The following is an 18098-nucleotide window of genomic DNA, read 5'->3' as shown; positions in this document are numbered from 1 at the left end:
GAAGTAGTTTCACGATGGATGCAGAACAAACGTGAAATGAAACCTCAAACTTGTGCTTTGATATGGGGCAGAGTTGAACTTTGCTTTGGGCCAAAATTACATTTTGTTAATTCAAGTTAAATGTAATCACCAGATTAGCGTTCCAGATGTTGTGCTTAGAAAAGTCAGCAATTCGTGACTAAGTTGCAAAAGCAGGAATCTCTAAAGGACTTCGACTATCCAGTCTTGACAGGAAAGAAAAGTGCTGTATCACCATGCAACCATCATTAAACTCTAAAATGGTGATTAATGAAATTTTTGAATGATCACTTGATTAATAAAAAATAAAAATCAGGTGCGGATGCAACATTTTGTGCGAGAGTTGGGGTGCATTAACGTCCCCAGCATTTACTTACTTACTTAGTATTTATTTTATTTAAGTCACTGCAAGGAGAGAGTGTCCATCATGTGTCTGATTTCAGGTTCACAGTCCATGTCATATTCCTTATGTATTATTCTATGGCATGAATAACTTAAATGATGGAGCAGCAACTACTTAGACTACCTCATTTCTCCGGACTTTTATAGGCACTGAATGCGAGAATAAAAGATACAAAACCTGCTAGTCACACATTTGTTTCGAGAATGTTGCGATGCAAACTATTGGAATCGACTGAATGGAGAAGAAGTTCATCAGTACATAAAGAATAGGCTCATTGGCTTTTGCGCTTTGAAAGCGATGCTAGTCGGCGTTCCTCCTCGGGAAAGTTCTATTTTAAAGCCTCTTGTATATTGTCCTCAAACTGATGCAAAGGAAATGAACACAAGAAAATGAACAAAACTTGAAATAAAAGGAAATAAAACTAAAACCAATTTTAATGATAATTCTCTTTTTGTTTAAAAATACAATGTGAATTGATGGTCATGATTAACATGCTCATCTAATATCATCCAGCAGATAAGCATGGACTGTAAAACATTCACATTTCCAGCAGGCAGAGAGATCTGCTCGAAAGGAGATCTTTTTTTTTTTCTTTACCTTTCTTTTTCTTTTTGCATCTCAACTGCAGTATTGTTGCTAGATTCAATGTGCCTATAAACTCAAATGTCTGTGAATACTGACACCGTAGACAAACTGTCAGAATTTCAGCTGCAAAGGAGCACAAATCTACTGAATTTGATACAAAAAAATAAGAAATAGCAACAGATACACATCCACTCCAACACACAAAAAAAAACATGCATAAGATAAGGATTAATATAGTATTTATATTGTTCAGAGCCAGTCCGATATGTTGTTTATATGCACAGATTTACTCTCACTCCTCCTTTCTTTCATTTTATAGTTCATAACTTGTTTTACCTGTAAAAAATAAGCTATTTTCTGATTGTGGAATGGATGTTAATGCTGAGGGGAAACATAATAACTTTTCTGTGTTACAGTAGCTCCCACTGGCAACTGTGAACAGCACTTTGAAATGCCAAATATATAGAATGCCTTGAAACGCAGTCATCGGATCCCTAATGGGTGGTTAAGATTTTCCGAAATGTCTACAGATATTCAGAGTCGGAATGAAAGCATCATGACAGCAGCAGGCAACTTACAGTATTTAACTCTAGCATGGTCACCAACATGATTTTCTTTACATATTAAATGTATTTTTTTTCTGGTGAGAAAAAAAAAGAAAGGCCTCTCTGGACCTTGTCCTCCTTTCTGTACGTTTTCGTCCATGGATAACTCTTAACAGAAATGCTATCGTTGCATGCAACGAGGCTCGAGACAGATTATTTCGAAGCGCGTCACAGCGGAATGAAGAAAGTCACTATTGTAAAGGCCTGCAGACAGTTTTCTCTGACGTCCATTTGATAAAAGTAGGTTTGGATAAGATATAATTTGGACAATAATAATAATAAAAAAAGACATTTTAATTGTTAGTGATAAAACAGAGCTCCTGTACACAGGTATAACTCTGATCTGTCAGAGGATTACTGCAGGTTTCCGTGGAGACCAAATCTCTTTTTGGATGTGACTATGATTGTTGTGCATGAAGAAATTGCAGCCCTTCTCTCCCACGTTCATCTGATTCATTAAAAGCTGAAGGTGGAATTGAGAAAGAAATATTGAAAACGTTTGAAAGTCCAAAATGCTAAGCACGCTCCCTCTTAGACAGAGGGGTAAAGGAATAACTAACACGTCTTTGGAAAACAGCATTAGAATATCTGAAAGAAAATGCTGTAAAAATACACAAATGAGCAGTTTCATCAACACGAGCCCCACAGTGTGAAACAGGGAAATGATACAGGTCCGGTATTTTGATCTTTCTCTGAAAGATTTGACCACAACATTTCAAACATTTAGAACCATCTGTAATTATGCAAGACACTCAGTTTTCAGATCACTAAAAAAACCATACAATAAAACCCCCAAAACATTATAAAAGTAACAAAACAGCAATGGTAATGGAAAACAAACAAAAAACACACAAATTGCACATCCAGTGTATGACTTTCATAAATGTACCTTGCAAAACCTCAACCTGCAGTCTCATTTTATACATTTAATACATTTAGAACATGAAAATTACGCAAACAAATAATAATATTACACCATATTAATCAAGCAATCCCCTCCCTAACCTCATAAATCAGTGCCAACAAGGTCATTTACATACCTTAGCTTGAACTGCTTTCTCATTGCCCCTCTTGGAACTGATGCCAAGGCTGTCATGTTGAGAAGTTGATGTTGCTAGCGCTTTAAATAGACACGTGACTTATTGAATGACTTTAGTTAAATGGGGTCTGATGAGGGGAGAGACATGGGGAAGGGAGTACTAGGTTGACCAAAAGGGTAATAGGACTGCGAAGAGAGCAGTTTGACAAATGGCAGGGTGGGGTCGTGATGGAGGTGACGGGTGCAATGGAATGCAGGTGGGGGGAGGGGGGGGCAAAGCGTTGTTTGGTTTGGTTGTTGCATGCCGCTACACATACCACTCTTTCTTAGAAATGACAGAGCCATCGGTTTGAGAGACCATATCGTCAGCTATCTCAGATTCAGGTTCGTACTGGAAAGCCAGAGTCCGCTCATCATAATCTCGGCTCTCTCCCTCATCCACAGTGAAATAGGGCCTCTTCAGGTCCTCTTGCTCGTTGTCAAAATCACGGTCACTCGCTTCAAAGCCCCCAGGGCCACTGATCTGCGCGGGTTTCTTCTCGTCGTCTGAGTCGTCCGGGTACTGATGGTTTTTGGGCATGGGAGGGTGGGCAGGCAGGCCGCCAGCCTTACTGTACCCATTTCCAAACACATGCTTCTTGGTGCTGTAGTCACCTTTGAAAGTGCGCTGGCGGCGGCGCAGGAATATGAAGAGCAGTATGGCCCCCACGGACAACAAGACGACTCCCCCCACAGCGCCCCCGATGGCGGCACCTGCATTGTGCTGCTCCTGCGGGAGGTCATCCCCAGGTGTCGGGTTGTTAGGGAATTCTGGGTAGGAAAAGACAGATGGAAGGGAGTGTGTCAGTGCTCTGGTGGGAGGAGGTGCATTTGTGCAGGTGCAGTATTTTTTTTTTTTTAGGAAAGATGAAGTAAGGGAGACAAGGATGGAAAAGCAAAGGGGAAAGGAAGGACCACCAGCCCCAAGAAGAAACATCAGATACCCCAAACGAGCTCTTACTGAGAGTGGCAACGCTCAGGAATTAAAAATCACATGCAGTTCCAGACATGAAATAAATAGCCAGGAACATCACACAGCCATAAATGAGTAAAACAACTAGCAGAGATTACAGTGATTGAAGCTTGCTAGCATGCATTGACCGTCATCGCATTTCTGTTACCGAGGAAAACAAAAAAGTTTAATAAACAAGCTGTGAAAAAAATATATTAATGGAGCCGCTGGTTAATACATTCAGCTTTGCAGGTTGCACAGAAGTCAAAGTAAATACAAAAAAGAAACAGTGCACAAATAATCCAGCATGAAATTCACATTGACATACAGCCACCTAAATCTGGAATGTTGAATTAAGGACATGAAAGAGCGCTGCCAGATGATCGTCAACAGCCAAGCATACACAGCCCCCCATGCATCAAGAGGGCTGAGCAATACTATTCTATTCAGGCACCAAATGCTTCCAGAGGGAAAAACATATACAGCATCGGCAGATAGGAAATGATAAAATGAGTCAGAGATGTGGTTTGATCTAGAAAACAGTGATGATGACTAATGGCCTGCTAGAGACAAACAGTAACTATAAATACCCTACAAATACAAAATGAGATTTATCATTTCAAAACTGCTAAGAGCATTTCTGGAGCAAAGTTGAGCCATCAGAATGGTCCCAACACTCCAGAGAGCACGCGGCCCTACCCACGGGGAAATAAACATTGTTCATGAGGAACACAGTTGTTGTTTATGGTGACAAGCAAGCGAGGGAAACCCTGTCCCTCGCATAAACAGCTTCACCTGACAAAAAAATAATACGAAAAAGAATTGTACAAAGTGGAGCGGCTGTTATCTGAAGGATGATCAAACGAGGCACACGGGTAGTGCTTGTCTCAACGTGCAGAGCAGCAGCACGCTTAACTTCAATGGTAAATGCCGAATCCTCAACAGAAAGGTGTGTTGGGGGGGGGGGGGGGGGGGGGGGGGGTGGTGCAACATCAAAGAATTAAACCTTCTACTACACAAATGGTGTAAAGGGCCTCAGAAGAGGGAAAATATGCAGCGGAGAAGAAAGGACAAACCACTCCTTTGTAAATAGTCTAACAAGGAATATTACACGGACTATTTACTGCCAGCGTGGAGCAGCTTCAACTGGGACACAGTTCAGGCTTTGGTTTTCTTGTTGCTATTGAGGGCTGCTGCAAAGGCAACACAAGGCAGATAACTGAGCGAGTATCACGCAAAAGAGGAAACTAGATACACATAAAATATATATGGTAAATATGGTAAGGGTTTATGTTAATAATTCAAATTCAGTTATTTCGAAGTAGAGACAAATATGAAGTCCATCAGATCTGACCACCCGTACCATCCCCGCCCACGGCCACAAATATGGACATATTTCCCTCCAAGAAGAGATTAGTTTTACTTTGCCGCACTGAGCTGCTTAAACAAAACCATTACACTGTGAGTTACTATGGTGGAAAGGATAGAAACGGGCAAAATGAAGACGCTGCGGAGGTCTTCCTCTCTACTTTAATTCCAAAACAGTCCAAAGCCGAGACCGCCAAAACACAGTCACTTCCTTCCCGATGCTCTTCCTCTGCACCCTTTCTCCCTGCGCGGACGGCAAAGCTTTCACATTCTAAAGCTGTGCCGAGCACAGTCTCAAATATCAGATCAGGTTTTAATCTGACTACCTAATGGGTTTATTCAGACACAGGCCTTCATTACACACATGAATGAGAGAGCAGAGACAGGTCACCCCTGCTCGAGACCACATCCTCCAACCGACTCCAACGAAGGGTGACAATCCAGAGGATTCCGGGAGCAAAGATAGAAGGGGGAAATGTTTGAACTGTAATCCTCTCTCCCACCATCCGCTGCGTTCCTCTTCTCGGATTGTCTTTGCTCTCATCAGCTACCTTATTTTGAATAGGCGGCTTCTTGCCTCGAATAAGATTGCCGAGACCCCAATGTTTATCACTTAATGAAGTAAAAGAAACAATGCAATTAAAACCAGAGAACAGTTGCAATAAAAGATGATGCAGCTATATTTAAAGCCTTCACCCCAAATAAAGTATCAAGTAACAGCATCAGTCCACACCGGCGTTTGGAGAATTTCAACAATAAAGGATGCGTTATTGTCTGTATGACCTCCATCAGTGCCCTTTCAAACATCCAGCTGTCTTTGTTGCTCAATGGCCAACGCCCCCCCCCCCCCCCTCCGAGGAAGCATGGGAAGTCGCCATATGGGAAACAGGAGATGGACTTTTAAATGGACTTATTATGATGTTTTACGAGAGGGGGGTTTGAAGTGTTCAGGTGTGCTTTAAAAGCAACGGAAAAAAAAAGAAGCAAGGAAGCCTCATCGGCTGGAAGCACAAGCTGCTTTTATTTCACAACTCAAAGAAGCGTGTTGGTGGAGGGGACTCTCTGTTCCACCAGCATTATCCAGAAGACATCTGCTTTGTCCTTATGGCTCTGCAGGGTCACACCAATAATGCAGTGCACTGGCCTTGTGAATACACGAAAGGTAAGAAAATGACAGAAGAGTTTCAAAAGATTCTCAGTTTCCCCAGCAGCCTGGCTTCGTCGAGATGATGCAACCTGTCAATGCATGTAAAACTGTCTGAGGTGCAAACCAGTCCCACCACGTAAACAGCAGTAGTGAAACCCCTTTCAAATGGTTGGTGCATAAGGGTATTTCACAGCACAGAGACGTAAAGGCAACGCTCCAACAGCGCACCATTGCCACCAGCAACACCTGCCAACAAATAGATGGGGGGGGGGGGCTCGTAGCAGAGCGACAGCCCTGATACGGTTCCCTGCAGCAAAAAGCTGTGTTTATTAACACCACTCTGGAAATATGCAGATAATCGGTAACCTTGAGTCGCAAAGGCTAAAATGTTCTGGTGAGATTAATAGGAGGTAAGATGAGCGATGAAAGGCAATAATTCAATCCAGGCTCATGATAGATTTTGGAGGCAACAAATAATGTGAAATACTGCAGCTATTTAAATGCTGAAACCATTTAGTATTGCATTAATCACACTGTTCTCTTCACTCATATCGGACTTGATTGAGTGGATGATTTATTACATCCAAAGATTTTGGCGGCAAAATCTGCACCCAACCCCGCCCTCAACTCTGAGAGGGTTTATTTCCGCCGAGTTATTTGTGTAAGACAGACAAAAGTGAGTCTTTTCGGGAAACAAATGATATACAGCACATAGTCAAGTACTTTGTTTTGCAGATGTAGCATAGCGATAAAAAAAGAAAAACAACACCCGCATGCGTTTGGAGCAGGGATTCACATGTCTGTTTTAGCTACGGCACGAAACAAGTCGCAGCGGCAAAATGTTCAAAAGGAATTCAAGGAGAGGAGTGTCGAACGCAGGCGTGTCTGTTAAGTGAGACAAACTGTATCACAGCCCTGTCCTGCAGCTAACCGTTTGTGGGTGTGCTCCAGACGTGTCTACGCATGAAGAGGAAAATGGGCACAAATTCCTCAGTCTTTGCGCAATCCCTTGGACAGGGCGTTACGACAGGCAGGACAAATTAAAGAGGGTTTCAGAGAATGACGAAGGGAGTGGCTTTCTAATGTGACTAAATGAGGAACAAGCAGCAGACAACAGCTGCAAAGAAAATAGAGGGCTACTGAGGAGTGGCAACAAGGCGGGGGGCGGGGGGGGGGGGTGGAGTGAGTGTCTTTGGGAGGTTGTGAAGTGACAACGGCAAATAAAGGATGGCATAATGAGAGAACGGGGACAATCGGGGAAGACGCATTAATTCAGTGATTCCAGCGATCCTCATTACTCCCCTGTCTGCATTTGCCAGTGGTTGTTAAGTCATGGATATGTAACGGTGCCACACCGAATAAAACCTCTTCACTGACAGGAATTTAACATGCTGCCCGGGGGGGTGTCAGAGCCGAGGCAAAGCTCTTCTTCACCCTATCGTACTCATCCTTCCAATTTTTATGAATTTCTTTTTTTTTGGCGATATCTCTGATTTAACTGAGGCATGAGCTCGCCTCATATGTAGGTAAATGACACACGGGCCGTTTAAACCTCCAGACGGGCAATTCAAATTCAATTGATGTAAAAAAGGCCAGCCGATAAGGAGCACAGGATGTGCTGCAGGAGATAACAACGCCGTGAAATGCTGGCATCACAACATCTGTGACATCGTGTGTGGTGTGTTGCGATCATACAGCGGCTTGCAGGATGGGGCCCTGTCAGGGGGGGGGGGGACTGCTTCTGGTTTTCATCTATAGAACAGAAGCAGAGAATAATCTGAGGGGGTTTGTTGCCTGGCCTCGTGACCAATGACACACTCTGACTGAATCGCGTTTGGTCCATGTCAACAATGAGCACAACAGACACGACGAATCAGAATAGAGATCACGCCTCAATATTGTGATTTGAGGTGATCCTTGTGTTTCAAAGGAAAGCACGTTTTTGTGGACCTTGGAAATTTAGCATTGCCATTTTGTGCAATGAGGGGGTCTATGATAATCATTCTTAATGTACCTTTAATGAGCAATGAATATTTACACCCATCCAAACACCAATTTTAAAAAGCTTGTTTGCTCATAAGGTGTCATTATAAATGCATTTCCCTGCTCTCCTCCGTGTGGCTGAAATGCTAAGTGGAGGTGCTGTGAGGATGAAACATTGGGTCAGCAGACATGCAGCGAAAAAAGAAATGTTGCATGTTAATACGCGTTAAGCCGGAAGAGGTCAGGGCACTTTGTTTGTTTACCACAACGTCGTACCCTGGGCTCCTACTCTCTTTTTTTCTTTTCTTTTCTTGTTGTTTTTTTGTCTCCTTGTGTAATGAGTGAATCACCACACAGCATCGTCATCAGCAGCAGCAGCAGCAGCAGCTCTGGAGCCAGCGGTCAGACCCTGGGACAGCGTCTGACCTACTTCATCAGGCTCTCAGGGGGGCGTGACAAATCCGACACCAGAGTAGTGGACGGCACAGAGAAAGAGGAGGATGGAGGCGCAGAGCAGGGCCGAAGGGGCTCAGCCAATCCTCCTGCTCCATCTGTCTGCCACATCCCTCTCCCCTGCATATCCTCCGGAGAGCAGAAATAGCAAGCCATGCAGAAACAAATGTTAAGATAAATCACTACGATCTCAGCTGCTCTGCACTCACATGCTCTCCCCTGGTGACATTTCCATTTCACTCCTACAGCCAAGCGAGCTCTTCTTCTCCAAATAAAACAAGCACTTTACACACGGAGCATCCCCCCCCCCCCTCCTCCATTTTAAGCAAAATGAGCTGCAGCCACAATGGATTCCCTCTCAGCGAGTAGCACAACACAGGAGATGTTTTATGGGGCGGCCTGTGGCGTGCGAGCGAGGGAGCGTCTCATGCTAATGTCTCATTTGGATAATGAGGTGTATGCGCTGCAGGATCTGAACAGCGAGCATCCCCTCCTGTAGTGAGGATCTGGGGGATAGAAAAATCGCTCTTTCAGCCTGGTAGATCCAAATCCCTCTGTGTTTGAAGACAGAGAGTTCAAGGGTGCTGCGACGCTGGCAGGGAGAGCAGAAGAGCAGAAGACCAAGACCCTGAATGTGTTCCTCGGCCTGTCTGAATGCATGAATGTGTCTACCTGAAGTGAGGCTGTAATGATATACAAGATGCAAACATGTGGTCGTCGGAGCCATGCATAATGCAAGAATCGATGTGACAGTGCATTAAGCCATAGCACCAATGGAGACAAAGTCCACCATGACAGGCGAAGACAAACACATTTCACATTGCTGGGGGGGGGCTCTGCAAAGAAAGCTGACATCATAATGTTTCTTGTCTTGTCAGAGAAAAGAAAGAGACAAATGGCTGCGTGGAACAGTCCTGTTCTTAGACATCAGTAACACATGCAGCAATACGCGTCTTATTTAAAGATGATGTTGCTGCAGACTCGTGTCTCTCCTATCAGAGCATCCGCAGAGGAAAGCAACAGACCTCGCCAACGTGCCAGCTTCCCTGTTCCTAAAAATGCACCATGCCACCAACACCTCCTGTTTATTTACGGTATGCTAATGCTTGTTGAGACAAGCCAGAAAGGACAAGAAGACATTTTACGATCGTGCAGGGGGGTGGAAATCATTAACGGGGTGTTTATGCAGATTGTATCATTTTTAAATTACAATATTTTTTGTTTGCGTTTTCTTTTTGTCTTTTTTTTTCGGTTTTGCTGCCGCTGCAGAGAATAGTTATCACCACATTCTAAATTCGAAGCATGTCCTGTTTAAATGTCGGGGGTGCCAGTCGTGAGGTTGAGCCAATGGGATATCAGTCCTGGAGAAGGACGACGATTAATAAGCCGGGAAAGGTGTGACAGTTGACATTTTATAAAATCTTTTTCCAGGACGATCGCCGGCATCAGTTTCATGACATCCTCAAATCCATCCATGTCAACTGTTCGATTCTTTGATTGTTGTAACAAATCAAATTAAATAAATAACCAAACAAACGAACATATACCAATGAGGTGAATACCCAGCTCGCAATTAATGCACATATAATAAATAAACACGCCATGCATTGAGTTAAAGCCATATCTAGAGTAACGTGTCCTGCTCAATAATTTACATCTATGCCAGTGCCAACAAATCATCACTGCTTTACTGCCAAACCTGGTGGAAGGCATTTGGAATTATTATACAGACGCAATATTCCCAGCGATGCGCTTATTTGCTTTTATTGAATATGTGGGGGCCAAAATATAAGAAATGTAGAACGCTCGGGTAACTAAACAGCGAAAGAGGTCTGCATGGGCACTTTGTCTAAGAATGTCAGCCACGCTCACAAACACGGCGTGACTCACCGTCTTCGCTCCATCCTTGTACGGCGGGACATGGGGGACAGATAAAGTGACAAGCGGCGAACACCAGGAGGTGACACATGAGGCTGCATCTTGCCCTCGCCACCTCTGTTTCTGTTTAACCGGGAGCCCATTTCTCAAATCCACTTTGATCTCTTCAACTAAATTCCAAAAATCCAGAACCAGCCGAGCGTGCTCTTCAGTCACGTGGACACATTTATTTATTTATACCTCCATTGGACTAGCTATGTTTTATTCATCTCATTTTCACCATATGGTTGAGTTTTGTTTTGTTTTTTTTCCTTTCTCTCTCGACATCACTTCCTCACATGGGAGCGAACCGTTGCATGTTCAGGCAAGCGTGAACGACTGTCGGCAGAGCTGGTGGTGCTTACAGATGAGTCCATCCTCACGCTTTGTTGGTAAATCAAAGAGAATGCTCTCACTGCATCCAGTTAAACCTGAGTGGCAAAGGCAGAGCTCGATGCACTTCATGCTCTCTCTGAGCCACATCTCTGGCAAAGGGGGGTGCAAGTTGGCACCGCTGGGCCGTAAGTGGAATCAGTGAAAGGTTCGCACACTGACTGACCCCGAGCTGGTTTCACATTATCCTTCACAGCTGATCCCGCTAATGTGGAAAGGACTTGAGCTTTGTCTTTAACGCCGTCAAGCCCTAATTCCACACAGCTCCTCTGTGGAGAAGTCAAGGTTGAAAAATATCGAATCAAGTTTCAATGATTCTTCAAGAGCGTAAACAAATTAATTCTGCAATGAATGCGCCGTTTCACTGAAAGACATTTTACCCACATGTCACATAACGGTTTGCCCGTCAAGATAGAAAGCCGCACACCTCCTCTCTCAGGGGCGGTAATGACATCATTGTGAGGCCATCCTGGCAAAACAACCATTCATCACGTCTTATTATGGTGCCGGAAAGAAATTGAAGATGGCAGCACCGATTCCTCTCAAGCGCAAAAGAGCGCGATGGTAGAAAAGCTAATTATCTTAATAAGACTGATTTTGCTCGGTTAAGTTGGGGAGAATGTCCCAAAGTCGTCCCCCCCCCCCCCCCCCCCCCCGGCAGCAGTTATACTTTAACAGAGTCACTGATTGACTGGCGCTACCATTAGATGGTTAACAGCTGCCGAGGATGAATAATCAAAAATAGCTTTCATTGTGAAGCCATCGAATTGTCTCTCTATTTTAAATGGCCTCTGATGCCCATTAGTAATTAGCTGATTAATCAGATCTGACAACTCGTCAACTTTCCCTCCAGAGATTTCTGAACTGAATGTGAATGAGAGGAATTTTCTAAATAGGGGCCATCAAATAAGGCTCATCTATCCTGCCGCTCCCCATACTTTCTCTTCCACCTCTTCATTCTGCATGTGAGGGCTGATTAAAACCGGGGAGTGGTTCATTAGATTCTGACAAGGGTTGTCGTATCTGCACAACGCATGTCCTTGGAGAAAGCCGTCTGAGCCCATGTGACTTATCGTACCTGATGCCATCTCTGCAGCTATCCTCAGATGAACTGAAAACAAAGTGCTATGTGGCCCTGAAATCTGCAGGAGGTGACAGGCATCCCGCAATCCATCAATAAAAAAAACTGTGGCGCATAATTAAAATGCGCCGTCTTTAAGTACTCCATCAGCGTTGTTTCCCTGTGTGCCAAAATAGCTTTTCTGAGACACAAACAAGGTATCACAGACATTTTATCTTCCAGACACTGGAGACAGGGCTGTGTTACAGTTTTGACTTCAAAAGGAAAAAATAAAAAAACACTGCTGGCAAATCCATGCATGATGCAGCCAGCAGAAGCGTGTTTGGGTACATCTGGGCCTCGATAGCAGAAGACCTGTGAAGTACCGATGGATTGCCAAGTGTCACATTTGTTGTCGCTGTGATACATTTAATGCAGGCAGAGGTTGCCTGGGTTATTGTCTCTAAAAACATAGAAGTCAGAATCTCTCCGAAGCCGTAATAATTCAAATGTGCTCTTAAGCAGGGACGAGACCAAAACTGTTAACCCTGAGTATCAACAGCTGAACAACTGCACTGCAGCTTTTAACTTGCTCGCCTTCCTTTCTGCAGTGAACACTAAGCTGTGATAACTGAGACCCAACGCTGCAGCCATGAACAACAGCCAGCAGTGGGCTCCCTCACGTTCCATGTCTCAGCACGGCCTGTCCGAGGCTGCTGGGAAGTACAAAGATAGTGTTTGAAGTTAGTGAAGCATCAGCATACCTTCTTTTCTTTTCTATTTTTTTTTTTTTACCTCCACCACCAGGTCAGGTTATTATGCACAGACGATGTCATATGCTGGAAAGAAGGCTTCAAAGACAGAGGGGAAGCTGGTCCCAAAAGCTCACCTCTGGCAGTATTTTATTCAACGTCTATCTCAAAAGTATTCATAAAATATCTTCTGAACTGAAAAAAAAAAGTTTAAAATAAATATAATGAAACATTATCAGCGCTTAGTAGTGTCAGTGCAGGAATTTATGCTGACAAAGACACATGGAAAAAAAGGAAAAGGATAGTTTTTCAAAACATCAGCAAGGTGAAGTCAGCTCTGACTCTGTTTGAACATGCAGCTGCATGGCTCTCTGCAACCTGCAGCCCCAAATCATACTCCTGTTTGAAATTATTCGACCACTCTGTGTGTATTCCTGCAATTAGAAGGCTTTGTTGGAGCCGAGGCTCTGAAATGCTGCAGGAGAGGCTGGCTCCCATCCCTGGAACTGTCACTGTGGGAACGGGCAGCAATATTCAGAGGCTTGGAAGCCTTTGGGAATGTATACAAAGCAAAAAATTGGGAATTTTGCCATTTGCAAGAAGCATCTTATTATTACCTAGAATACGAACACAACAAAGTGTCTTGGGACATTTAATTGGATATGTGTGTACATGCGCCTCTGTGCACCGAGATATGCACCATGTCCCCACGGGGGGGGGGGTATATAAGTTACAGCTGAAATGCTATGAATGACGTCAGTGAATTGAAAACATGGCTCAAATATTCAAAATGCAAACTGTACGCAAACAGAAGCTGAAAGGACCGACACTGTGCTTTCACTACTAGTTCATCTCACTGACTGACTAAAATGAAATGTACAAAGAAGGAGAACCAACAGAAAGAACAGGAATACGGTCTACGAATGAAGGCGATCAACACAGCGTGTTGTGTTATGTAAAAGAATGCCACTAAACGCAGGTCGGCGCAGCGATTCCATGACCGTTGGTGACGTTGTCAATTTCCCTTTAGATTAGTAAAGGCTGCTCATGCTCCTTTTAGATTTCTATTATACACTAAATGCCCTGCAACTTTTCACAATGGAGGTAATAACATCATATTTTACAATTCTGCTTTGTCCTAGCCAGGCCTTTACCTGTTGAGACTCGTACGCACACACACACACACAGAGATAGCAGAGAGAGAGAGAGAGAGACAAATAGGTAAGCAATGGTACAGTAAGGCACAGCTGTTTGTCACCCCAAGCACAGCATTCCCAGAGACGGAACATGAGTCAACATGCAAAGCGATGCAAGTTAGAACACCCCCCCAAAGACTTCCCAGAAACCAAGCAGCAGGAAGAGAAAAGGGGGAAGTCATTCCAGTTCAACCAGAGCAAAACTGTGGCAGTTTCCAAACAGTACACACACAGGTGGTAGCGATAGTGGAATACTTGTAGTACGTAAAAGCAACATTAGATCTGTTTGAGTTCAAAATGTTGTCTCCTACGGATGAGAACCCAGAGGAACCGCAGCGCATGTGTGCAGACAAATTGCAATTGGAACATGAAGGAACTGAATCAGTTTTGTCCTGTGTATCATTTTTTCCCAGAAGACAGAAGAGACAATAGAACAAATGCAGATCTCATCAGCAAGCGCGGCTCGGCTTGTTCAGAAAGATGTGAGCGTGATGCGAGCAAACTATGATCAATACAGTACTTTCACCTCAAACATCCATTTTCCTTGATGTTATTTTAGGCGCTGATAATAGACCTGCTCATATTGGGTTTTTACATGGCGCTCTCTACACAAGCAAAGCGGGGCTTCTTCTCATCTCACGCCTCACAGTGCGGCAGGAAGCCGCAAAGCCAGCAAAGTGGGGGATCACAATAAGAACATACAAGCAATCTGCTCCAATCAGCTTGTGTGTGCATGTGCAAGGATATGGGGGGGCTATCAGAGTAATTTTTCGGCAGGGTACTGTATTGATGCAAGCAGTGCCAGAGATGGTAAAGAGACCGAGAATGTAAATGGCTGCTTTTAAATGAATAACCTACCTGTGATGTTGACGTCCACAACACCGGTGCGGGTTCCAATGCCGTTGGTCGCGTCACAGACGTATGTGCCGGCCAGGTCGTAGTTCACCGGTCCCTTGAAGAACAGGGTGTTGTTCTTGATTTCCACATTACTGGGAAGCGAGCCGTTCAAGCTGTGGTGGAGAGAGAAGCAATAATACAGGCACCATAAAAAGGCTGCATTACACGAGGCCACAATAGAAAAAAAATTATCCCAGGAGCAGCAAAGCAATTCAAAGCATATGGAAAAAATACAGTCTCTAGTCTAGTGCCAAACAAACGTGGATGTGTGTGTGTGTGTGTGTTTGTGTGTCGGAGTGAGATAAATACCAGGAATATTTGACAAGCGGTATATTTCAACCATCATCCGTCAAATCCAAACAAAGTTACCAAGACAGGAATCCCAACAGGTCCAAACAGGCAAGACACGGTTGACTCCTGAAGACATACTTTTTTTGGCATGACTGCTAAGTTTTAGGAGGACCACAGCGCAGCTCATATGACTGAACTCAAAACTCTGTCAAGAGACGCAGCTGATCAAGTGATAAATGCAGCATCTACCAAATGCTCGGCTGTCAGTGAGAACTGGGGCCTGTTTCTCCTGCCTCAGGTGTTTGCCTTCATGGTTTCGCTACTGGGTTCAGACTTTCATCAGGTCAGCACACTTAATGCATCACAAGCACCAACCCTCCAGGCCGCTAACCGGACCGCGTATTGAAGGCTGGAGGCTGAAAAATGACATTTCGTCACCCATTTCCAATTGCCTTCCCGAGAGTTTCATCAGCTGCTCTGATTGGTCGTAGTTCAAGCGGCGCGACAAAAGGCACAGATACAAAGGCAACTTTGTTTGACTGTGGTTTCATATTTTAATCCTGAGACTCACATGGAGCATTTTTATTACATTTATTCAAAGTTGGAAAAATCTTACTTTGGTCTTCCTTTGGAATAAAAAAGAAACGCTTTTGAACTTGACATAACCAAAGAAGGAAAAAAAAAATGTTTACATGTGCTGACATGTATAGAATTAACAGAAGTAATTTGCTGTTTCTTGAAATTGACTGTTTGTGAGATTAAAACCAAAATGCCATTAAAGAGTGGCAACACAATTTGGCCTCACGATCACAATGGCCGCCTTTCAAGCACTTGAGCAATAAACAACCCATCAACAAGGCTCTTCAATGAGGAGTGAAAAAACAAACATACAAATAAATCTAAATTAATCTCTCATAAAATATCATTTAAAAGCAGCTGATCCATAACATGGTTAAATTCCATTTTTAAAGTCGGTATTTGTCCTGTCAGTAAAGTGCACAGCTCAGATATGAAGTAATAGAAAGCTCTGCTCAAGTTGTTTTTCGAATGCCACTATATGATGCTGTATTTGCAATGGAGCTAAAAAAAGAAAATAAAAAAAAACTCAATAAAATGTGTCATCATTCAATAATAGTTACCTTACAAGCCTCTGTCAAAATGCTGAGTTCTGCAAAGCCCAATTGATTTGCCGCAGAAATGAAAGGCTGGCAAACTGAGATTCACCAACCTGCCGGGATGTCTGCATTTATATGAGCTATCAGAATGTGTGTGTGGGGAGCCCGAGGGGCAGCAAAATGGAAGGCTAACAGCAGCTTGAGAGTGATTCAGATTCTCTGGGAACCATCTGACCTGCGTGTGTGTGTGTGTGTGTGTGTGTGTGTGCATGCATACATGTATGTGATGTGTGTAGATGATGGTTCAGTGAAAGCACAATTCAATATCCAATGAGGAGGCGGCTTTAAAATTAAATATGAAAGAAAGAAAAAATATACCGGTACTATAAACTGTGTTGCTGATGAGGCAACAGAACATTGATTAGATGATGCTGTAAAATTCTTTACAAAGGAGGAGGCTGCTCTCGGCATTAAAAGATCACTTCTTCAATCAGACATCCATCTATACTGCTGGCCTAAAGTGCTCTTAGGTTCACGTATAAAGTTAGATGCTGGCCTAACGTGTCCTTGAGGAGCTGTAGATAACATCAGCGTAATAGTATAAGTGCCTTTGTAAAATGAACGAGGCATCAGTATTAAACTCTGAGATGGCAGTAATGATGCTTTAAAACATAACTGACTTCATCTAAGCTTCCATTCAAAAATGTGTTGGTTTCATCCAGAGCTGCTGAATCCACCTTTTGTGTACGGTGGCCTTTAATCACAAGAGCAACTGTTTCCACAATGTAGATAAGTGAGCTTGTTAATTAGAGTGAAGTGAATGGAAATCACACACACAAATAAAAGCCAGTGATAATTACACCGACTGGACTTCAGATTGTAAACGAGCAGCTCCGAGGTGCCATGCACGGCGAATATCAGCTTTTTTCCATGAAAGAAAAAGATGATATGAAGTCTCAACAAATCCAATAAGTTTTTTTTGATAATAAATACCTCCTCTTCCCTCATTTACTATTCTAACACGAACTTCACAAACGTGACCTGGGAATGGCCTGCTAACAGAGATTTCAAAGGCGAACACATTTAAATTAGGGTGTGTTCTTTTTTTCGATCCTATTTTCGTGCGGCTCCCCAGAAACCCATTTTGAGACAGAGCTGCAGCATCGTGCTCTAGATGCTCGTGGGCTTTCGTCGAGGATTGCACTGTTTGCTCGGATTCCTGCAGACGCCACACAATGCTAAGACACAAAGAACTGATGTCAAATGTGAATACAAGTGATAAAAAAATAAATGCATTTTTTGAGTCATGGCTACAGAAATATCCCCAATACATATGTTAAGGAGTTAATGCCTCTGGAAATGATGAAGCTTTCTATAATAGCCTTATATGTGTGTGTGTGTGTGTGTGTGTGTTTGTGGTGAAGTGTGACGCAATCCAGCCGGCCTGTTCCGGTTCCTTCCGCCACAGCCTTGTGCTGACCTCCACAGTGAAGCCCAGGGGAACCTTCACAACAGATTTGGCATCTCATTTTCAGCGCAGCAATGGCCGTCCCCTCCTATCAGTCAGCGCTGCGCCCTCGTCTTTCCAGATCACGTCTTTCCGCCTCTCCACATCCTCCGCTAACTCTAAATCTGTCTTCAGCACTGCTAAAAAAAAAAAAAAACTCGAGCGGGTCGAATCTTCCCTATTGCATTGTCTTTCTGCTTGCTATGTGTGTGTATCCACGTTTCTGCCTTCGCTGAGAAATCGCCGAGTACATTGCAACATTTGCCTCTCATTTTTAACCACATCACAATCGGCTCAGAAACCGTGACACCAGCACAAACGTTGCCTTGTATTCAAAGTGCTCCACATTGTTTTCCTTGCTGTATCGGTGCAAATCAC

The 18098-nt window shown here is 43.6% G+C and overlaps 1 protein-coding gene across 1 annotated transcript in view; it reads right to left on the bottom strand.

Annotated features, from left to right (window-relative positions):
* LOC137913542 (nectin-1-like) overlaps positions 1–18098 on the bottom strand; it is a 131772-nt gene that overhangs the window by 63898 nt on the left and 49776 nt on the right. Inside the window, exon 5 of the mRNA XM_068757186.1 lies at positions 14769–14920. Coding sequence (XP_068613287.1) covers positions 14769–14920 — 152 coding nt within the window. The remainder of the gene's footprint in view (positions 1–14768; positions 14921–18098) is intronic.

Source organism: Brachionichthys hirsutus, unplaced genomic scaffold (genome assembly GCF_040956055.1).
Source record: "Brachionichthys hirsutus isolate HB-005 unplaced genomic scaffold, CSIRO-AGI_Bhir_v1 contig_1003, whole genome shotgun sequence".
Lineage (NCBI taxonomy): Eukaryota > Metazoa > Chordata > Actinopteri > Lophiiformes > Brachionichthyidae > Brachionichthys > Brachionichthys hirsutus.
This window is presented reverse-complemented; position numbering and strand designations above follow the sequence as displayed.